Source organism: Poeciliopsis prolifica, unplaced genomic scaffold (assembly GCF_027474105.1).
Source record: "Poeciliopsis prolifica strain line A6 unplaced genomic scaffold, Auburn_PproV2 SCAFFOLD136, whole genome shotgun sequence".
Lineage (NCBI taxonomy): Eukaryota > Metazoa > Chordata > Actinopteri > Cyprinodontiformes > Poeciliidae > Poeciliopsis > Poeciliopsis prolifica.
In genome coordinates this window covers 166315-185833 of record NW_026562511.1, presented here as the reverse complement: position 1 = coordinate 185833, position 19519 = coordinate 166315, and the positions used below count along the sequence as shown (strand labels likewise).

Here is a 19519-nt window from a genome sequence, read left to right as displayed (position 1 = left end):
AGAAGCCCCTTGAGGCCCCTGGTGCAAATGTTTACCTGCCGTCTCCTTCGCCGTGGTAACCAGCGTTTCCTGTCCAACACAAAGAAGAGAAGTGATGATGAAGGTCAGAGTTAAACATCATCATCCTCTTCCTGTTTCCTGCTCCTCATCCATCCACTGCGGCCTACATTTCCCATGATGCCCCTGGCTCTGCAGACTCACCACAGGCTTGTGGATCTTGTGCCGGTCGTCCTGCAGACGGACAGACAGTTAGTGAGACGAGTCATGGTGGACAGACAGTTAGTGAGACGAGTCAAGGTGGACAGACAGTTAGTGAGACGAGTCAAGGTGGACAGACAGTTAGTGAGACGAGTCAAGGTGGACAGACAGTTAGTGAGACGAGTCAAGGTGGACAGACAGTTAGTGAGACGAGTCAAGGTGGACAGACAGTTAGTGAGACGAGTCATGGTGGACAGACAGTTAGTGAGACGAGTCAAGGTGGACAGACAGTTAGTGAGACGAGTCAAGGTGGACAGACAGTTAGTGAGACGAGTCAAGGTGGACAGACAGTTAGTGAGACGTGTCATGGTGGACAGACAGTTAGTGAGACGAGTCATGGTGGACAGACAGTGAGACGAGTCAAGGTGGACAGACAGTTAGTGAGACGAGTCATGGTGGACAGACAGTTAGTGAGACGAGTCATGGTGGACAGACAGTTAGTGAGACGTGTCAAGGTGGACAGTAAGGTCAGTGTGTCGTGTGGTGTCATGTCGGCGTCGCCGTGGCGATGACCCCACACTGACCGGGTGCAGCTCTCCGATCACCAGGCTGGCGGCCATTTCTCTGGCGTCGGTGGAATGGCCGACGTCCTCGAAGCTCTCAGTGGCGTTGCTCCCCGCCTGCTCCCTCAGAACCTCCTCGCCTCCGGGATGCTGCGGACACGGACCACACCGTCACCGGAACCGGAACTGGAACTGGAACCGGAACCAGAACCAGAACCGGACCAGAACCGTCACCGGAACCGGAACTGGAACCGGAACTGGAACCGGCACCAGAACCAGAGCCAGAGCCAGAGCCAGAACTGGAACCGGAACCAGAGCCAGAACCGGAACCAGAACCGGAACCGGAACTGGAACCGGAACTGGAACCGGCACCAGAACCAGAGCCAGAGCCAGAGCCGGAACTGGAACCGGAACCAGAGCCAGAGCCATATCCGGAACCGGAACTGGAACCGGCACCAAAACCAGAGCCAGAACCAGAACCGTCACTGGAACCGGACCCAGAATGCTCTGGTTGTCACGGAAACCCTGAACGTCTGATTTTCGGCTCAGTTTTAGTTTTAGTTTTTGAAAATGTGACCAATAATCATCAGGTCGAACATTTTATTTTCTAAATGTCAGTTTCAGAGATTTGTCACCAAAACGACCCGATGCGACCCGGTTTCGGGAGGAGAACCGGATTACTGAGGAAGATTATGAAACCTGTTCATCAGTTGCTACTTTTTAAAAACTTTGAGGTTTTGGTGCTTTTACTGGTGAACAGAATATTTTACACTGTAAAACATTTTTTAAACAAATGTAAAAGTTTTTAAAAAGCAGCAACTGATGAACAGGTTTCATAATCTTCCTCAGTGTAAAATAATTTTCTTCCAAAATAAACAATAATTTAAATTATCAGCACAAAGACAAATAAAACATTTCATGAAACAAACAATAATCTGATGATTTTCCTCAAACTGTTTCTGTGTTCTGATGGTTCTGGAGGTTCTGATGGTTCTGGAGGTTCTGATGGATGTTTGACATAAATAACTTTAACAAACTGAACAAACTGTGTTGATACAACAGAAAGATTCAAAATGGACAAACAAATAAAATGTTTGACCAGAAGAACAAAGTCCAGATGAAAAACCTCTGGAAGACCTTCAGGGTCCGGTTCTGGATGGGTTCTAGGTTCTGGTTCTGGCTGTCTGTTCTGCTGACTCTGCGTTTCTCTCTTATCTCTCGTCCCTGCTCCAGTCTGCCGGATCGCCCTGCCAATGATTTACAGCCTGCAGCAGAGACAACGAGCCGGGCCTCAGCAGAACCGGGCCTCAGCACAGCCGGGCCGCAGCAGAACCGGGCCTCAGCAGAACCGGGCCTCAGCAGCCGGGCCTCAGCAGAGCCGGGCCTCAGCAGAACCGGGCCTCAGCAGAACCGGGCCTCAGCAGAGCTGGGTCTCAGCAGAGCCGGGCCTCAGCAGAACCGGGCCTCAGCAGAGCTGGGTCTCAGCAGAACCGGGCCTCAGCAGAACCGGGTCTGAAGGAGCCCGGACCGAGCGTCCTGATTGGCTGGCCGGCGCTGACGCTCCCTGGAGGACACGCCCACCACCTCACCTCTGTGCAGCCTGTCCTCTGACAGACAGCGGGACAAAAGTCCAACCTGGCCGGTTCTGAGTGAAAGGTCCTGCAGGAGCAAATATCAGTTCATAATGACCTCTGACCTGATAGACGGTTACCATGGAGACGCGGAGCCATTACCAGACAACAGAAGAGCTGCTGAACCTCCGGTTGGTTCTGTGGACCTGAACAAATCAGCTTCATGCTAATTAAACCTGCAATTCTATTGGCTGACGGGACCAACGGCTGGTCACCATGGAGACGACTGCAGTAAGTGAGGTGCTCTTATTTTAACAGTTTATTCAGGATTGTTTTGATTCTTCTGGGTTTTTAATGATCCTCTGATTGGAGGTTTGAGTCGATCGAAAAACTATTTTATCATAAGCTGATGAACCAAGTGTCCTAAACAAAGTAAAGTTGTGTTTCTACATTCAGACATGGAAGAAAGTCGATCAGGTTCTGACTGGACCGAGTCGGTCCGCCAACACTGTTACCTTGCACAAGGACTTCCTGTCAGGCACAGGAAGTACTTCATTTAAAAAAAAGATTCACTTTATGTTTATGTGCAAATTACATTTTTAGGTAGTTAAATTCAATAAAGATTGTTTAAATTTAATAGAAGTATTTGTTATTTTTAAGAGTTAAATCTTTTTTTTCACTGTGATTTGTTAGTTTAGAGGTGAAAAATGAAGTTAAACTAAAAATATGTGAAAAAAATTAAACTCAACATGAACAGAATAAAGAAAAATATTTGAAATGATGAATTTATGAGAGCAAAGACTCAGTAGTTTTAACAAGCTGCCTTTTTAAATGGCTTCACCACGTCGGACACAAATGTGATGCTCACAATAAATACCCAATAATCATAAATCAGTGATTTAATAAGAACGTTTCTCAGGTTCATTAAGTTACATTCTAGAATAGTTTATACCTGGCGGCCATAGGGGCCCCGGGCCCCCAAATCCAGAATCCTGAGCTACGGCCCTGAGCGGCTCTCAGATTTAATCCTGATCAAATCTGATGTGAAGCAGCAAACCGAGAAAAAGCTCCGGCTGGTGACCGGAACCAGAAGCAGAACTTTCCTCACCTCGTCCAGGAACTTGGTGACGTCATAGACCTTGTTGTGGATGATGATCCAGGTGGACTTGAAGGAGTTCTGCCTCAATCTCTGACAGCCGGAAGTACTTCACTCCTTCGGGGCTTTTCTCCTGCTTCTCACCCATCTCTGTCGCACCTTGGTCCGGCAGCGAACCGGGAGGAGAACCGGGAGGACAACCGGGGAGAACCGGGAGGACAACCAGGAGAACCGGGAGGACAACCGGGAGAACCGGGAGGAGAAGCTGCTCGGCCGGACTGAGGTTATGTAATACCGGGGAGAGTCCGACCGCACAAACACTCCGACATTTACCCCAGAGACTCCGCTCCAACTTCCAGCGCTCACTGCTTATCAACGATCAAGGTGAGCGCGCGGTAACACCACTTCCGTGTGGAGTTTTCAAAATAAAACTGATAAGCCAGTTTAGGGGATAGAATATCAAGCATAGTAAAAGTAAAAAAGAAAACAAGAACTAAAATAATTCCATAAAATTGCTGAAATTGTGAAAATTAAAATTAAAACAAAATTAAGATATTTTGATAACACAAATAAGTAATTATATGCAGTTATATTCCATTTAAAAAAATAAAAAACATGCAATAAAAATAAAACAAAAAAATTACGTAACTAGACTTCTAAGCTTACAAATTAGTGCTTTAAGCAAACAACTATACATATTTATGAAGGTATTTAAATAAATATTAAATAAATTAATCAGATCAAAATTAAAAAGCTTAAAGGTGAAATGAATAAATAAAAAGATAAACAAATATATATGATAAAGCACAATTAAAACGTGTTGGTTTTCCTGAGAAGCCAGAGGCGGTCCTGAGCAAACCGCTCCCCATTTATGAATGAATGCTCTTTAGTAAGAAATATTTTTTTGGAGTTATCCTTAGTCTATTATTCCCTTTTTTCATATTTTATTAAAAAAAATTAGAGTTGGGTGTTGATGTAAATATTTTATATTGAAACCAGACGGAAGTATATTCGTCCATTCAGTAAATAATTATGTGCGGATTGCTGACTCAGTTGATGAATGTTGAGATTTTATTTTTGAAAGAATACGTCTTCTTCCGGTCCGACTGTGTTCAAGTAAGGCTACTTCAAGGCACCAAACAGAACCTTGCACGGTTGGTACCGCCCTCAAAGTTATTCTCGTACTCTCATTGGCTCTCCATTTTCATATCGTTAACAAAGCGAGTCGCTGATTGGTTCTCACCAGTCATCGCCCAGCTGTGGGCGAAGACTGGGGCAAAGCAGGCAAAGTTCACCAAAGTTCAACAGTTTTCAAGGAAACCACTTCTCACGCAAGGATTGGCTTATCTCACGCACTCACGTAATACGTGTTGAGTTACCCGCTGGTGCTGCCAGAGCTGCTTTAATGTGGATTTCCTCTGGACATTAGCAGCTTCTAAACTGTTAACAGCAGAGCTTCCTGTCCAATAGACCAGCTTTGATTTAACTTCTGGAAGTCTCCGGCGGGAAACACGCGCCCCACAAACTCAAAGCTGGTCTATATTACAAAGATTGTCTACACTGTGGTAGAAGAGACAATCAACCAGACTTACCCAAAATACTGACAACAGCCACATGAGTGTAAGTAAAGGTTATAGAGGAGTACAGCATCATCTTTTTAATATATTTGAGCGAATTTATATAAAATAACCTGAACTAAAAACAGAAAAAGTCACAATGGATGAAAAGAGGAGTGCAGACTCGTCCTTTGTGTTCCCCATCTTTGGAGCGAAGGTGTTTGAGATTTTTAACCAAATTGGAATAATTTTCATATATTTTGGACTAGTGCTTTGAATTTAATAGTTTTTATAGAAGACAGATGTGAAAACCTTAAAGATTAGATGTGAATTTACTATTTTAGACAGAAAAACCGAGGCTAAACTGAGTCCAGCTGAGTTAGCTTGATTTAACCAGGTCAGGGGTCAAGAGGTGAGGAAAAGTTTCAGACTTTTAACTCTTTAACAGATGTTTTTGTTGCTGTGTGTTTAGTTATAAATGTGTCATAATGTTTTATTTTTATCATATTCCCACCATGGTTGTTTTTGCTGATGTCTTTGTAGCATCTTTTATTCTGTATGTGCCACGAAATAGTTTTAATTTTGACACAAACTTTTGGTTTTACAATACAGAAGTTGTAATCCATCTATGTTATAAGTTTGAATTTGATTTAAAAGCAGAGTTTATGTAAAAAGCGTCGCGTCAGCAGGATGAGCGGCGTCGGGCCCAAGTCTTTGTTCTTCTCGGACTTCCGGATATGACGCAGTTGGTTTGCGTCACGCTGAGTCCGCAGGAGGAAGAGCAGCAGGAGCCCAGGACCAACCAGATCAGGACCTGCAGGTAAACACCGGAAACATCGCCTGCTTCCAGCTGAGAGAGGCTGAAGATGTCCGCCATGTTGTCCGCCATGTTGTCTCCACAGGGAGCTGGTGCTGCTGCACTCGGACGTCCTGGCCTGTCCTGCTCTGGACTCCATCACTGACGTCACTGCAGTCATGTCTGTGAGACTCACCGCACCGTTTGTTGGCATCAATAAGCAGCATTATATTGTTAAACATCATGTTAGAAAATGGATGGAAATTTGGTAACCTTTTCATTCAGATCAGACATAATTTGGTCTAAATATAAATCATTCGAGCTGAATATTAAGGTTGAACAGCATAAAAACTGTAAAACATAATAAAAAAACATAAAATAATGGTAATAACTAAATAACTCCCATAATAAAAACTACAGCTAATAATAATTCTAGAAATCCAATAAAATACTACTACTAATACTAGTAAATAATGATTATATATATTAAATAACATGTAGGTACCAGACCAAGGATAATTATCATGTAAATAAGTAAATGCGATGAATGAAGATGTAAACTTCAGGCCGAGTTCTGCTGCAGCAGGAAGCTTCTTGTTCCACAGATCTGGAGATTGAGACATTGTGAGGCTGACAGGAAACATGAATGATTGTCATGGAAACTTTGCACGCCACCCCGTCTGCTCACACGCTACCTGCATGCGCCGCTGCAGCAGTTGCAGCATGCGCCACTGCAGCAGCTGCAGCTTGCCTCTGTGACTGAAAACAGAAAACGATTCTAGTAATCATCCCTAATCATTAAAATGATTAGAGAAAGTTCACATTTCAAAGACTTTAGTTAATGTTGTTTCTAGAAAGTAAAACCAGCTGCTGATGAAGGGAAACCCAAACTAACTGGCCAGACTGCCTGCAGCAGTCTGACCCGTTCAGTCCAGTCGGTTCTGTTCTCATCAGACAGTCAGTGAAAGTTCAGCAAGAAACCAGGACGGAGTGAAGAGCAGCAGCCTTCAGAACGACCCTGCTGAAGGTCACTGCTGTTGGCTCAGAGCGAAGCTTTTTAACCTCAATGTCCAACTTCTGATGATTCATGTTGCTGCTTCATGTTGCTGTTGCATGTTGCTGCTGCATGTTGCATGTTGTATGTTGCTGCTGCATGTTGCTGCTGCATGTTGCTGCTTCATGTTGCTGCTGCATGTTGCTGCTGCATGTTGCTGTATGTTGCTGCTGCATGTTGCATGTTGTATGTTGCTGCTGCATGTTGCATGTTGTATGTTGCTGCTGCATGTTGCATGTTGTATGTTGCTGCTTCATGTTGCTGCTGCATGTTGCTGTTGTATGTTGCTGCTGCATGTTGCATGTTGTATGTTGCTGCTGCATGTTGCATGTTGTATGTTGCTGCTGCATGTTGCATGTTGTATGTTGCTGCTTCATGTTGCTGCTGCATGTTGCTGTTGCATGTTGCTGCTGCATGTTGCATGTTGTATGTTTGCTGCTGCATGTTGCATGTTGTATGTTGCTGCTGCATGTTGCATGTTGTATGTTGCTGCTGCATGTTGCTGTTGCATGTTGCTGCTGCATGTTGTATGTTGCTGCTTCATGTTGCTGCTGCATGTTGCTGTTGCATGTTGCTGCTGCATGTTGCATGTTGTATGTTGCTGCTGCATGTTGCTGTTGCATGTTGCTGTTGCATGTTGCATGTTGTATGTTGCTGCTGCATGTTGCTGTTGCATGTTGCTGTTGCATGTTGCTGCTGCATGTTGCATGTTGTATGTTGCTGCTGCATGTTGCATGTTGTATGTTGCTGCTGCATGTTGCTGTTGCATGTTGCTGCTGCATGTTGCATGTTGTATGTTGCTGCTGCATGTTGCATGTTGTATGTTGCTGCTGCATGTTGCTGTTGCATGTTGCTGCTGCATGTTGTATGTTGCTGCTTCATGTTGCTGCTGCATGTTGCGTTGCATGTTGCTGCTGCATGTTGCATGTTGTATGTTGCTGCTGCATGTTGCTGTTGCATGTTGCTGTTGCATGTTGCATGTTGTATGTTGCTGCTGCATGTTGCTGTTGCATGTTGCTGTTGCATGTTGCTGCTGCATGTTGCATGTTGTATGTTGCTGCTGCATGTTGCATGTTGTATGTTGCTGCTGCATGTTGCTGTTGCATGTTGCTGCTGCATGTTGCATGTTGTATGTTGCTGCTGCATGTTGCATGTTGTATGTTGCTGCTGCATGTTGCATGTTGTATGTTGCTGCTGCATGTTGCAACACAGCATGTTGCTGTGTTGGTTGTTGACCCGTTCCTCCATGTCAGGTCCACTTCCTGCAGCGCGGCGTCCTTCAGGCCTTCGCCATCAGAAACCGTCTGCAGGTGAGATCAGACTGCTGTAGTTACTGTCTGCAGCCAGCAGGGGTCACCTGACTGTGTGTGCGTTTTAATGTGTGTTTATCAGTGTGTGTGTTTATCAGTGTGTGTTTATCAGTGTGTGTTTATCTGTGTGTGTGTTTATCAGTGTGTGTTTATCAGTGTGTGTTTATCAGTGTGTGTATCAGTGTGTGTTTATCAGTGTGTGTTTATCAGTGTGTGTTTATCAGTGTGTGTATCAGTGTGTGTTTATCAGTGTGTGTATCAGTGTGTGTTTATCAGTGTGTGTTTATCAGTGTGTGTATCAGTGTGTGTTTATCAGTGTGTGTTTATCAGTGTGTGTTTATCAGTGTGTGTTTATCAGTGTGTGTGTTTATCAGTGTGTGTTTATCTGTGTGTGTTTATCAGTGTGTGTATTAGTGTGTGTATCAGTGTGTGTTTATCAGTGTGTGTGTTTATCAGTGTGTTTATCAGTGTGTGTGTTTATCTGTGTGTGTGTTTATCAGTGTGTGTTTATCAGTGTGTGTTTATCAGTGTGTGTTTATCAGTGTGTGTTTATCTGTGTGTGTGTTTATCAGTGTGTGTGTTTATCAGTGTGTGTTTATCAGTGTGTGTTTATCTGTGTGTGTGTTTATCAGTGTGTGTTTATCAGTGTGTGTGTTTATCAGTGTGTGTGTTTATCAGTGTGTTTATTAGTGTGTGTTTATCAGTGTGTGTTTATCAGTGTGTGTGTTTATCTGTGTGTGTGTTTATCAGTGTGTGTTTATCAGTGTGTGTTTATTAGTGTGTGTTTATCTGTGTGTGTGTTTATCAGTGTGTGTTTATCAGTGTGTGTTTATCAGTGTGTTTATCAGTGTGTGTTTATCAGTGTGTGTTTATCAGTGTGTGTTTATCTGTGTGTGTGTTTATCAGTGTGTGTTTATCAGTGTGTGTGTTTATCTGTGTGTTTATCAGTGTGTGTTTATCAGTGTGTTTATCAGTGTGTGTGTTTATCAGTGTGTGTGTTTATCAGTGTGTGTTATCAGTGTGTGTTTATCTGTGTGTGTTTATCAGTGTGTGTTTATTAGTGTGTGTTTATCAGTGTGTTTATCAGTGTGTGTTTATCAGTGTGTGTTTATCAGTGTGTGTTTATCTGTGTGTGTGTTTATCAGTGTGTGTTTATCAGTGTGTGTTTATCTGTGTGTGTTTATCAGTGTGTGTTTATTAGTGTGTGTTTATCAGTGTGTGTTTATCAGTGTGTGTTTATCAGTGTGTGTTTATCAGTGTGTGTGTTTATCAGTGTGTTTATCAGTGTGTGTGTTTATCAGTGTGTGTTTATCAGTGTGTGTTTATCTGTGTGTGTTTATCAGTGTGTGTTATTAGTGTGTGTTTATCTGTGTGTGTGTTTATCAGTGTGTGTTTATCAGTGTGTGTTTATCTGTGTGTGTTTATCAGTGTGTGTGTTTATCAGTGTGTGTTTATCAGTGTGTGTTTATCAGTGTGTGTTATCAGTGTGTGTTTATCAGTGTGTGTTTATCAGTGTGTTTATCTGTGTGTGTTTATTAGTGTGTGTTTATCAGTGTGTGTTTATCTGTGTGTGTTTATCAGTGTGTGTTTATCAGTGTGTGTTTATCAGTGTGTGTTTATCAGTGTTTTATCAGTGTGTGTTATCTGTGTGTTTATCTGTGTGTGTGTTTATCAGTGTGTGTTTATCAGTGTGTGTTTATCAGTGTGTGTGTGTTTATCAGTGTGTGTTTATTGTGTGTGTTTATAGTGTGTGTTTATCAGTGTGTGTGTTTATCTGTGTGTGTTTATCAGTGTGTGTTTATCTGTGTGTGTGTTTATCAGTGTGTGTGTTTATCAGTGTGTGTTTATCTGTGTGTTTATCAGTGTGTGTTTATCAGTGTGTGTGTTTATCTGTGTGTGTTTATCAGTGTGTGTGTTTATCTGTGTGTTTATCAGTGTGTGTGTTTATCAGTGTGTGTGTTTATCAGTGTGTGTGTTTATCTGTGTGTGTGTTTATCAGTGTGTGTGTTTATCAGTGTGTTTATCAGTGTGTGTGTTTATCTGTGTGTGTTTATCTGTGTGTGTTTATCAGTGTGTGTTTATCTGTGTGTGTGTTTATCAGTGTGTGTTTATCAGTGTGTGTTTATCTGTGTGTGTGTGTGCAGCTGGGCGTTCCCCACACGGTGTTTCCTGGCGACCTGCAGTGCTGCCTCTCTTACTCTCTGATCAGCCGTTTGACTCCCCGCTGGAACAAAGCAGGACTTTACCTGATCTCAGGTAGGCAGAGCAGGCCACGCCCCCTCAGGGTTCAACCAATCAGCTTCAGCCCTGAAAAAACGCCACAAGAATATTTATTCATATCAAGTTTATTTCTTGACAAGATAGTTTTCTGTCAAAATATATTTATGTAAAAAATAAATATATCTTTTTAAATAAAAATAAATGTATTGTTACTGTAATACATATCAAAATAAAAAAAGTAATAAAATAAAATCAGAATCTAAAAATGTATAAATAACTAATTAAATTAATTTGAAGTTTATTATAAAATGATGACGATGATAAAACATCAACAGATTTTTTAAACATTAAATAGATAAATAAACAACCTGCAGATCAATTAGATCTATTAAAGCAAATAGAATAAAGTAAATATAATTAATATGGAATAAACTAGAAATAATGTTTAAAAACAATAAATAAAATAAATAATATATTTATTGTCCCACAGGATGATTCTGCCACCTCCATGCTTGTTGCTATAGTTACCATCTCCATCTTTGTCTGGTTTGTTCAGGGGTCAAAGGTCAGCGGTTTGTTATGCTAAAGCTAGCTGTGCTGCTGTTCAAGCGTCTTCATGACAAGAGAGAGCATATTGGGTCATGCTGGTTCCGGTACCAGATCCAGACTGGATGCTGTTCAGAAAAATTATGGATCAATAATCAAAACTATTAAAGTTTGATTGAATCGGGTTGACCTGGTCCTGTTTGCAGGGGCAGACTTCCTGACCCGGCGGGGGACGCTCAGCGCCGTCAGTACGTTCTGCTTCCTGCTCCTCTGCAGCATCGGGTTCTGCCGGCCCGGTAAAGCTAACGGTTCTGGTTCTGGTTCAGGTCTGGAGATGAACACCAGTGGTGGTCGGCTGAGCCTCAGCATTGAAGCCAGCGCTGTGAGAACGCCGCCGCCAACGGTAGGAGGCCCAGAGGGGCGCAGCGGGCCGACCGGAACCAGAACCAGAACATGTCTGTTCTCTGTCTCAGCTGGATGACCTCGGGCTGCTGGCGCCGGTACTCCAGAGGTTCTGCAGCGACCCGGACTTCATCCTGGACCTGTCCTCCATAGGGGACCCATCTGGTGCCACGTCCTCCCCAGGTGGGTCGGCGCCACCCGGTGGACAGTCCTGGACCTGACAGAGCGTCAGAGCCAGGACAAAAACTAATCACTTTGTTATGAGGATCAATCAGAAACTAATCACTTTGTTATGAGGATCAATCAGAAACTAATCACTTTATTATGAGGATCAATTAGAAACTAATCACTTTGTTATGAGGATCAATTAGAAACTAATCACTTTGTTATGAGGGTCAATTAGAAACTAATCACTTTATTATGAGGTCAATCAGAAAACTAATCACTTTGTTATGAGATCAATTAGAAACTAATCACTTTATTATGAGGATCAATCAGAAACTAATCACTTTATTATGAGGGTCAATCAGAAACTAATCACTTTGTTATGAGGATCAATTAGAAACTAATCACTTTATTATGAGGATCAATCAGAAACTAATCACTTTATTATGAGGATCAATCAGAAACTAATCACTTTATTATGAGGATCAATTAGAAACTAATCACTTTATTATGAGGGTCAATCAGAAACTAATCACTTTGTTATGAGGATCAATTAGAAACTAATCACTTTGTTATGAGGATCAATCAGAAACTAATCACTTTGTTATGAGGATCAATTAGAAACTAATCACTTTATGAGGGTCAATCAGAAACTAATCACTTTGTTATGAGGGTCAATCAGAAACTAATCACTTTGTTATGAGGGTCAATCAGAAACTAATCACTTTGTTATGAGGGTCAATCAGAAACTAATCACTTTATTATGAGGATCAATTAGAAACTAATCACTTTGTTATGAGGGTCAATCAGAAACTAATCACTTTGTTATGAGGATCAATTAGAAACTAATCACTTTATTATGAGGGTCAATCAGAAACTAATCACTTTGTTATGAGGATCAATTAGAAACTAATCACTTTGTTATGAGGATCAATCAGAAACTAATCACTTTGTTATGAGGATCAATTAGAAACTAATCACTTTGTTATGAGGATCAATTAGAAACTAATCACTTTATTATGAGGATCAATTAGAAACTAATCACTTTATTATGAGGATCAATTAGAAACTAATCACTTTATTATGAGGGTCAATCAGAAACTAATCACTTTATTATGAGGATCAATTAGAAACTAATCACTTTATTATGAGGATCAATTAGAAACTAATCACTTTATTATGAGGATCAATTAGAAACTAATTACTTTATTATGAGGATCAATTAGAAACTAATCACTTTATTATGAGGATCAATTAGAAACTAATCACTTTATTATGAGGATCAATTAGAAACTAATCACTTTATTATGAGAATCAATTAGAAACTAATCACTTTATTATGAGGAATTAGAAACTAATCACTTTATTATGAGGGTCAATCAGAAACTAATCACTTTATTATGAGGATCAATTAGAAACTAATCACTTTATTATGAGGATCAATCAGAAACTAATCACTTCATTATGAGGATCAATCAGAAACTAATCACTTTATTATGAGGATCAATCAGAAACTAATCACTTTATTATGAGGGTCAATCAGAAACTAATCACTTTTATGAGGATCAATTAGAAACTAATCACTTCATTATGAGGATCAATCAGAAACTAATCACTTTATTATGAGGATCAATTAGAAACTAATCACTTTGTTTTATGAGGATCAATTAGAACTAAATCACTTCATTATGAGGATCAATCAGAATATTAACAGAAATCCTGATTTATGACTAAAAGTTTTTAATCAGGTTTTCTAAACTATTCATTTCCGTCCTGCTGTTGTAATGTGATCCTCTGGCCAGCAGGTGGAGCCGCTGCTCTGTGAGTTCATGGCTGTTTTTCTGTGCAGCATGAAGAAGGGTCAGATCATCAGCATCAGCCGCCAGCTGCCCAGAGACGGACCCTTCAAGACCTACGGAGACCTTCAGAACCACTGGAACCGCCTGGTACCGCGCCCGACCCGGCCCGCACTGTCAGAACCTCGCTCTGCCTTTCTGTGGAACCAGACTGGTTCCACAAACCACTGGGTTGATTCCAGCCACTGGAATCAACCCAGTGGTTGTTGGTTTTGATCCCCAGTACGGCTACTGGCTGCCGGAGCTGGAGGGGGGCGGAGTCTACTGCAGCGTCTACTTCAGGCCGGTGGGAGAGAAACTCTTCACGTATCCAACGTAGATTCAGTGCCTAGAAGCTGCACAGAGCAGCAGAGCATAGAAACCCTCAACTAGATATCACTGGTTATTAAAGCACTTTATTTCTGTCATTATTATTATTGTTGTTATTACCAAACGTCGTTCCTTCCATCCCGCCGCTCAGTTACCCTCTCAGCTGCATCCGCCTGCAGCCTGTGCAGCGCTGCCCCGGGGGCGACCTGCAGGGGGCGCTGGCCCGCTTCCTGGCCGACAGCAGAGAGCGGCTGCAGAACGTGTGCGGCTTCCCGACCCGTCTGACCAGTAAACCCAGTTACCCCGCGGCCGGCCTGACCACCGCTGCCTCCATGCAGGTAGGAACTGCAGCGCTGCTCGGTTCAGTCACACATAAAGTTATTTCCCAGGAAATATAGAAAAATAAAAGGTTTTGAAAGAAAATTTAAATTTAAAATCAAACTTTTTAAATTCTTAGATAAATTCATGTTTCTTTCTTCAGGTTTCAGACATTTGAGAAACATAAAACTAAATATTCTTTTTGTTTGTTTTACCAGTAAGTTTCTTTCTTTGTATTCTTCATCATTTTAATTTGTTCAAAAAGGTTTTTTGTTGCTTCAGTTCTGAACAACTGCAGGGAAAAAAATGTTTTTTTTTTGTCAACAACAGTAAACTAATTCAGGTTCTTCCTGGTTGTCAGCGCCTACTGAGCGCGCTCACAGCTGCTCAAGCAGCGGCCAATAGGAGGAGAGGAAGGATGCCATGTTCAGAAAACAAGACAAACAGAAAATAAACAACTTTCAAACTGCAAAACCAGCTACAGCTGATAGTTTATCCTAAAATAAACAATAACAATTATGATTAATAACATTCTCTCTAGCAAAACAGAAATAATAATGCTATGCAAATGACATAATAAATAAATAAATGATGCAGCTTGTTTGCTGCATCCTCTAATTGTTGTGGATGAAAATGATTCGCATTGTGAAATTAGAGCAGCTGTTACTGTACTGCCCTCTTGTGGAAGAACCAGGAAGTTGAAACAAAAAGGGAGAAATAATTTCAGTAATTTATTAATCTGAATGTTTATGATGTAAATAGATGGAGGTCGTGTCTCCTAACCGTGAGAATAGAAGTGGTTTTATTTCCCAGCCATTCCTGTAGCTTCCTGTATCCTCCCTGCTGAGCGTGGAGCTGCAGGAAATGTGATTATTTGCGCGTTTCCAGCCAATAAAACCTTCAGACAGTTTAACAACCTCAGAGCAGCGAAACTTCTTTCTCTGCATCTCCTGAATTAACATTCCTGACGTCAGTGGAGTGAAAGAAGCTTCTCCTCATGAGGTTTGGTGAAGAATTGACTGAATCCTCATTTTAATGCAGAATATTCTTCTTTATGCGCCGTAATAAAAGCGTTTCTCAGCAGCAGCCAGGCGCCGTAAAGCAGCTGCAGATCTTCCTGCAGGTTGAGCATCAAGCTGCTGAAATTAAAGCCATCCTTCATCCAGAGTGTAAGAGGAGGGAGAAGGCCGTCAGAAACTCTGTAGAGACGAGTTCAGCTCCCACAGAGTCGGGCTAAAATATTCATGCCGCTCAGCCCAGCTCCATCTGAGCTCAGGCGTTTCATTCTCACTTCAAAGGTGGAAATTTCTGCTGGTTTTCAGCCTGGAAGGTGAAGCTGAGCGGAAGAAATGATTGCACTTTTTCTTTTGTCCTCATTAAAAGAAGGCACTTAAAATCAGCTGTACTATTATTTTTATCAGACTATTGTTGTCTTTCTCTTCCTATTTCTCTGTTAAATGAGTTTCAGTCTCTGTTGTCCGTAGTTACATTTAAATGTTTTCTCCGTATCTGGGCGACCCAGTACCGACCAGAATCACTTGCACAGACCTGCACATGTTTCAGTTTAACCTCAGCTCTGATGTTTGTAGCAACCAGATGTTCTGGAAAACAGCAACATCTAGAAAATATTTACTCCATGTGGAACAAGGTCAAAGGTCACAACATTTTCACCTCCGTCTCCTTTCATTAAAATGTCTGAAAGCCTCAGAATAAATTCATAATTAGAAACATTAGAACATTCTCAATGAAATGTTAGAGATTATAAATGTAAACATTTCAGCCACCATCAGTGTAATTTAGCTGTGATGCTAATCAGACACACCAGGCACTTAGGGAATGAAACAGACTTTTCATTCTCAGTATGTTAATTATTGATGCTTCTCTGTTTTTGTTATTGAATCAGAACATTATCGAACAGCCATTTCATTTTCATCACCATGGTTTTTAAAATACAGCTAACAGTGACAGTATATCCAGGGCCTATTGCAGAGCCCTAGTATGTATTTATTTAGTAATCATTTGATTCAGATCTCCATAATCAAAGTACATGGAAAGAATGAAATAATGTTTTCTAAAATTATACCTAAATTTTACATATTTATTTTTATTACTAGTTTTACTCATTTCCATTTCTAACTTCAAAATCAGAAGTAACTTTTTGGGTTTTGGTCCCAAACAACCTGGTTAAGATTATTTATGGAGTTTATCAGCATTGTGACCCAGGTGTAGTTCACACTCCGACCACCAGGAGGAACCAAAGCACTTCTAATAGTTTCCTCTATGAGAGGAGCATTAATCCGCCCAGCTTTGACCCTATTGGTTGTTTTCAGGTGTGATGCTGATTCCATAAAGACCTGAACCTCCAGGTGATCACGAAGAGTCGTTTCCTTCCTCAGGTTCTGAGTTGGGACCAGATCAACCTGACCACCGGGCCGGTTCTGTCCCAGCAGGCGCCGTCCTGCCGGGCGGACCCGCCCGCCTGGGTCCCCCTGTCCCAGCAGGGCGGCGCTCTTCCAGGAAGCAGATCTGGGAACTGGCTGTGGCGCCGTCCAGAGGACCGGTCGGCCCACCCGTCCTCCAGTCAGAACCAGGACCAGTCGGACCGCTCCCTGCCCGTTTCCTCTTTCTCCCAACACTTCCAGCCGGCTTCATCCCTCCCTCCTCTTCCTCAGCCCAGTCCGGTCCCAGTGAACCCGCCTCCCAAACTGGTTCCCATCTTCAGGAACAACGACCCGACCCGCCGGCTCAGCGTGGCTCTTCTGCGAGTCCAGAACCGGCGGAACGGAGGAACGGAGGACAAACGCAGACTCACCCTGCCGCTTCCTGCCGGGTCACAGGTCACACCTTCCTCCTCCTCTTCCTCCGCCGCGCCCCTCCCTCCTCCTCCTCGCCTCGTCCCTCGCTTCGCCCGCCGCCCCAAAAGCCGGAGCGCCGCCGTTTCCCCGCCGTCGGGTCAGTCCAGGGTCACCCGGATCTCCAGCCTCAGCCCGATGTTCAAGGCGAAAGCCGCCGTCATCCTCCCACCCAGAACCAAACCCAAACCCAGCAGAACCTCTGGGACGGTCCGACCCGAACGGGCCGCCAACTGCTGGAAGGCAGCAGGACCCAAAACCGTCGTCCCCAGAACCATCATGAAGACCAGCAGAGAGGCCGGGCCTGAAGGCAGCACCGAGCCAGAACCGACCCGGTATCAGAGGGAGACCGCCGCCAGCAGCAGGAAGGTTGGTCCAGAAAGTTCTGGTTCTGGTTCTAGAAGGAATTTAATGGCATCATTTTGTTAGAACCTTAAGATGTTTGTTTTGTTCTGTCCAGACGGTCGCCTTCGAGCTGCAAGAGAAACCCAACAAGTCCAAAGTTCTAGAGGAAGACGTGGAGAAAATGGCCAGAAGCAACCAGGTGAGACGGACCGACCCGGTTCTGCAGACGACCCGGTTCTGCAGACGACCCAATTCTGTAGACCGACCCGGTTCTGCAGACGACCCGGTTCTGCAGACGACCCAATTCTGTAGACCGACCCGTTCTGCAGATCGACCTAGTTTTGCTAGACAACCCGGTTCTGCAGGAAAAACTGATTTAAAAACTCCAATGAAAGCTAAAACCCAATCAACATTAGAGCTAACTTTAGCTTAGCGCTTAGCTTTCCTGCTAACGTGGAAAACATTTAGCGCAGTTAGCTCCAGTAAACTGCATGTTCTAAACACCTCAGGGTGAGGTATCGCATTGTGTTAGAGTGATGAACAGCGACAGAAGGCCTCTGCGCTGCGGCTACAAATTTTAAATACTTTATTAATCCCAAAGTGATAGACAGTGATGGACGATCCGGCGGCGGCTCGCTGAACGTTAATATCAACATGAGGTTGTAGTGTGATGTCAGCGCTGACGTCAGCGCTGCCTCATGACCTCATGACCTCACGGCTCCCTCTCTCCCTCCCTCCCAGTGGGCCGGGCTCAGCGGCCGCTCCCTGCTGCTGTGGCTCAGGAACAGAGGAATCCCTGTGAGCTCCAAGCTGAGGAAGGAGGAGCTGATGATGAAGGTGATAGGCTGCCTGGCCGAGGCCTGAGCCCTGATTGGACGGCGCCACAGCCAATCACAAAACGGTAAAATCACCCAGCAGCTGCTGTCCTGCTGGGAAGATTTAGTTGGTTTCATTTAAGACAGCACATTTATATTATTTCTTTGTTATTTTATTCATTTATTCTCGCTGTATTTGTTATTAAAAAAAGAAATGTATAGCATTTTTTAATTATTATTTTTTCTCTTTATTTGTTTTAGTTTTATTTTGATTGCAAACATTAATATTCATTTTTGGGTTTATTTTAAAAGTAGTTTTGTAGATTATTATTTATTTTGTATTGGTTTTTAATTAAAATAAATTGAGGTTTAACAGGAGATTCATTTGTTCCTAAACAAGTTTTATCATTTTCAGCTACAAAAAAGCTTTAAGTTTTTATAAAATCTGTTTTTTAAGCTAAATTTTCTGCTAAATGTTCAGAATGTTTTTGCATTTGTTTAAATATTTATTGAGCTTAAAAGTTCCTGGTTACATTTTTAAAACTATTTTTTTAGTTTCAGGGACATTTATCGCATATTCAGCGTTTTGAAAGAGTTTTACTTTCCTAAAGTTGGTTACAAAATGAAACCTGTAAGTTATAAAAATCCTGTTTTGTGAAAGTTTTTTCTGTTTTGTATTTATTACATATTTAAACTGAAGTTTCTTGTTTTGTGTTCATGATTGTACAATAATATTTATTAATTTAATTTTATCTGACAACTGAAATATCAGATGGAAAACGTGACGGTTCTGAGATTTAACTCTAAACTCTGGACTGCTTTTGGTTCTGTTGGACCAAAAGTAGACAGGAAATGGAAATTGGTGAGAATAATTAGTGAAAGAATTAGACGTCAGGAACTGGAGAACATCTGCTAGGAATCAATAAAACATGGAGGATAATGATGGGATCCACAGCGAGGGGAAGCAACTGGCTGCTTTCCAGCGGCTGGGAGGTGATAAATGGGCAGGAGAACCAGGTGAGACGAAACCAGAGAGCAGAACCAGGAGCCAAGAATCTCAAACTGAGGAATGAAGTGAGTATGGCATCCAGGGAGGGACAAAACCCTAAAAAGCAAAAACTCAAAGCGGTAAAAACTTCCTGATGAATCCAAAAAGCTCCAGATGGAGGATCAACTTCCTGCAGAGGAGAAACGGACCTGTATGTAAAGTTTTGACCCGCTGTGGATTCATGCAGATGAACCATTCAAACAGATGGAATGGAAGGAATCAATAAATAAAACTATTGATTACAAACATTAATAATCACCTTGATTAAAACGTCTAGATTCTCTGCCCACTGATTCTACTGAAGATTTTCTTCAGACATGCAGCGAACCCGTCGGTTCCGACCCAGAACGCTGACAGAGGGAACCGGGTCGGATCGGCGCCGGTCCAGACCAGAACAAAGACGCTTCTGTTTGAGGACAGAAACGAACCGAGAGATTTACGACCAGAGAAACGGTCGGGTTTTCACCGAGACGATCCAAACTCATAAATCACAGAGCAT

General features: G+C 42.5%; 2 protein-coding genes across 2 annotated transcripts; one reads left to right on the top strand and one right to left on the bottom strand.

Annotated features, from left to right (window-relative positions):
* Positions 1 to 42: 42 nt before the first annotated feature.
* On the bottom strand, positions 43 to 3792 carry LOC129355504 (cytochrome b5-like). Its single transcript, XM_055025107.1, is given in 5 exon segments — positions 43 to 69; positions 168 to 231; positions 783 to 911; positions 3441 to 3516; positions 3518 to 3792. Coding segments are annotated over 5 exon segments (330 nt in total). The 5' UTR covers positions 3577 to 3792; the 3' UTR covers positions 43 to 67.
* Positions 3749 to 18906, top strand: LOC129355506 (uncharacterized protein C18orf63-like). Its single transcript, XM_055025109.1, is given in 16 exon segments — positions 3749 to 3812; positions 5645 to 5705; positions 5708 to 5804; positions 5887 to 5965; positions 8088 to 8144; positions 10289 to 10400; positions 11117 to 11158; positions 11237 to 11313; positions 11384 to 11462; positions 11465 to 11495; positions 13327 to 13423; positions 13557 to 13639; positions 13794 to 13980; positions 16357 to 17181; positions 17273 to 17356; positions 17899 to 18906. Coding segments are annotated over 15 exon segments (2004 nt in total). The 5' UTR covers positions 3749 to 3812; positions 5645 to 5674; the 3' UTR covers positions 18022 to 18906.
* The last annotated feature ends 613 nt before the right edge of the window (positions 18907 to 19519 follow it).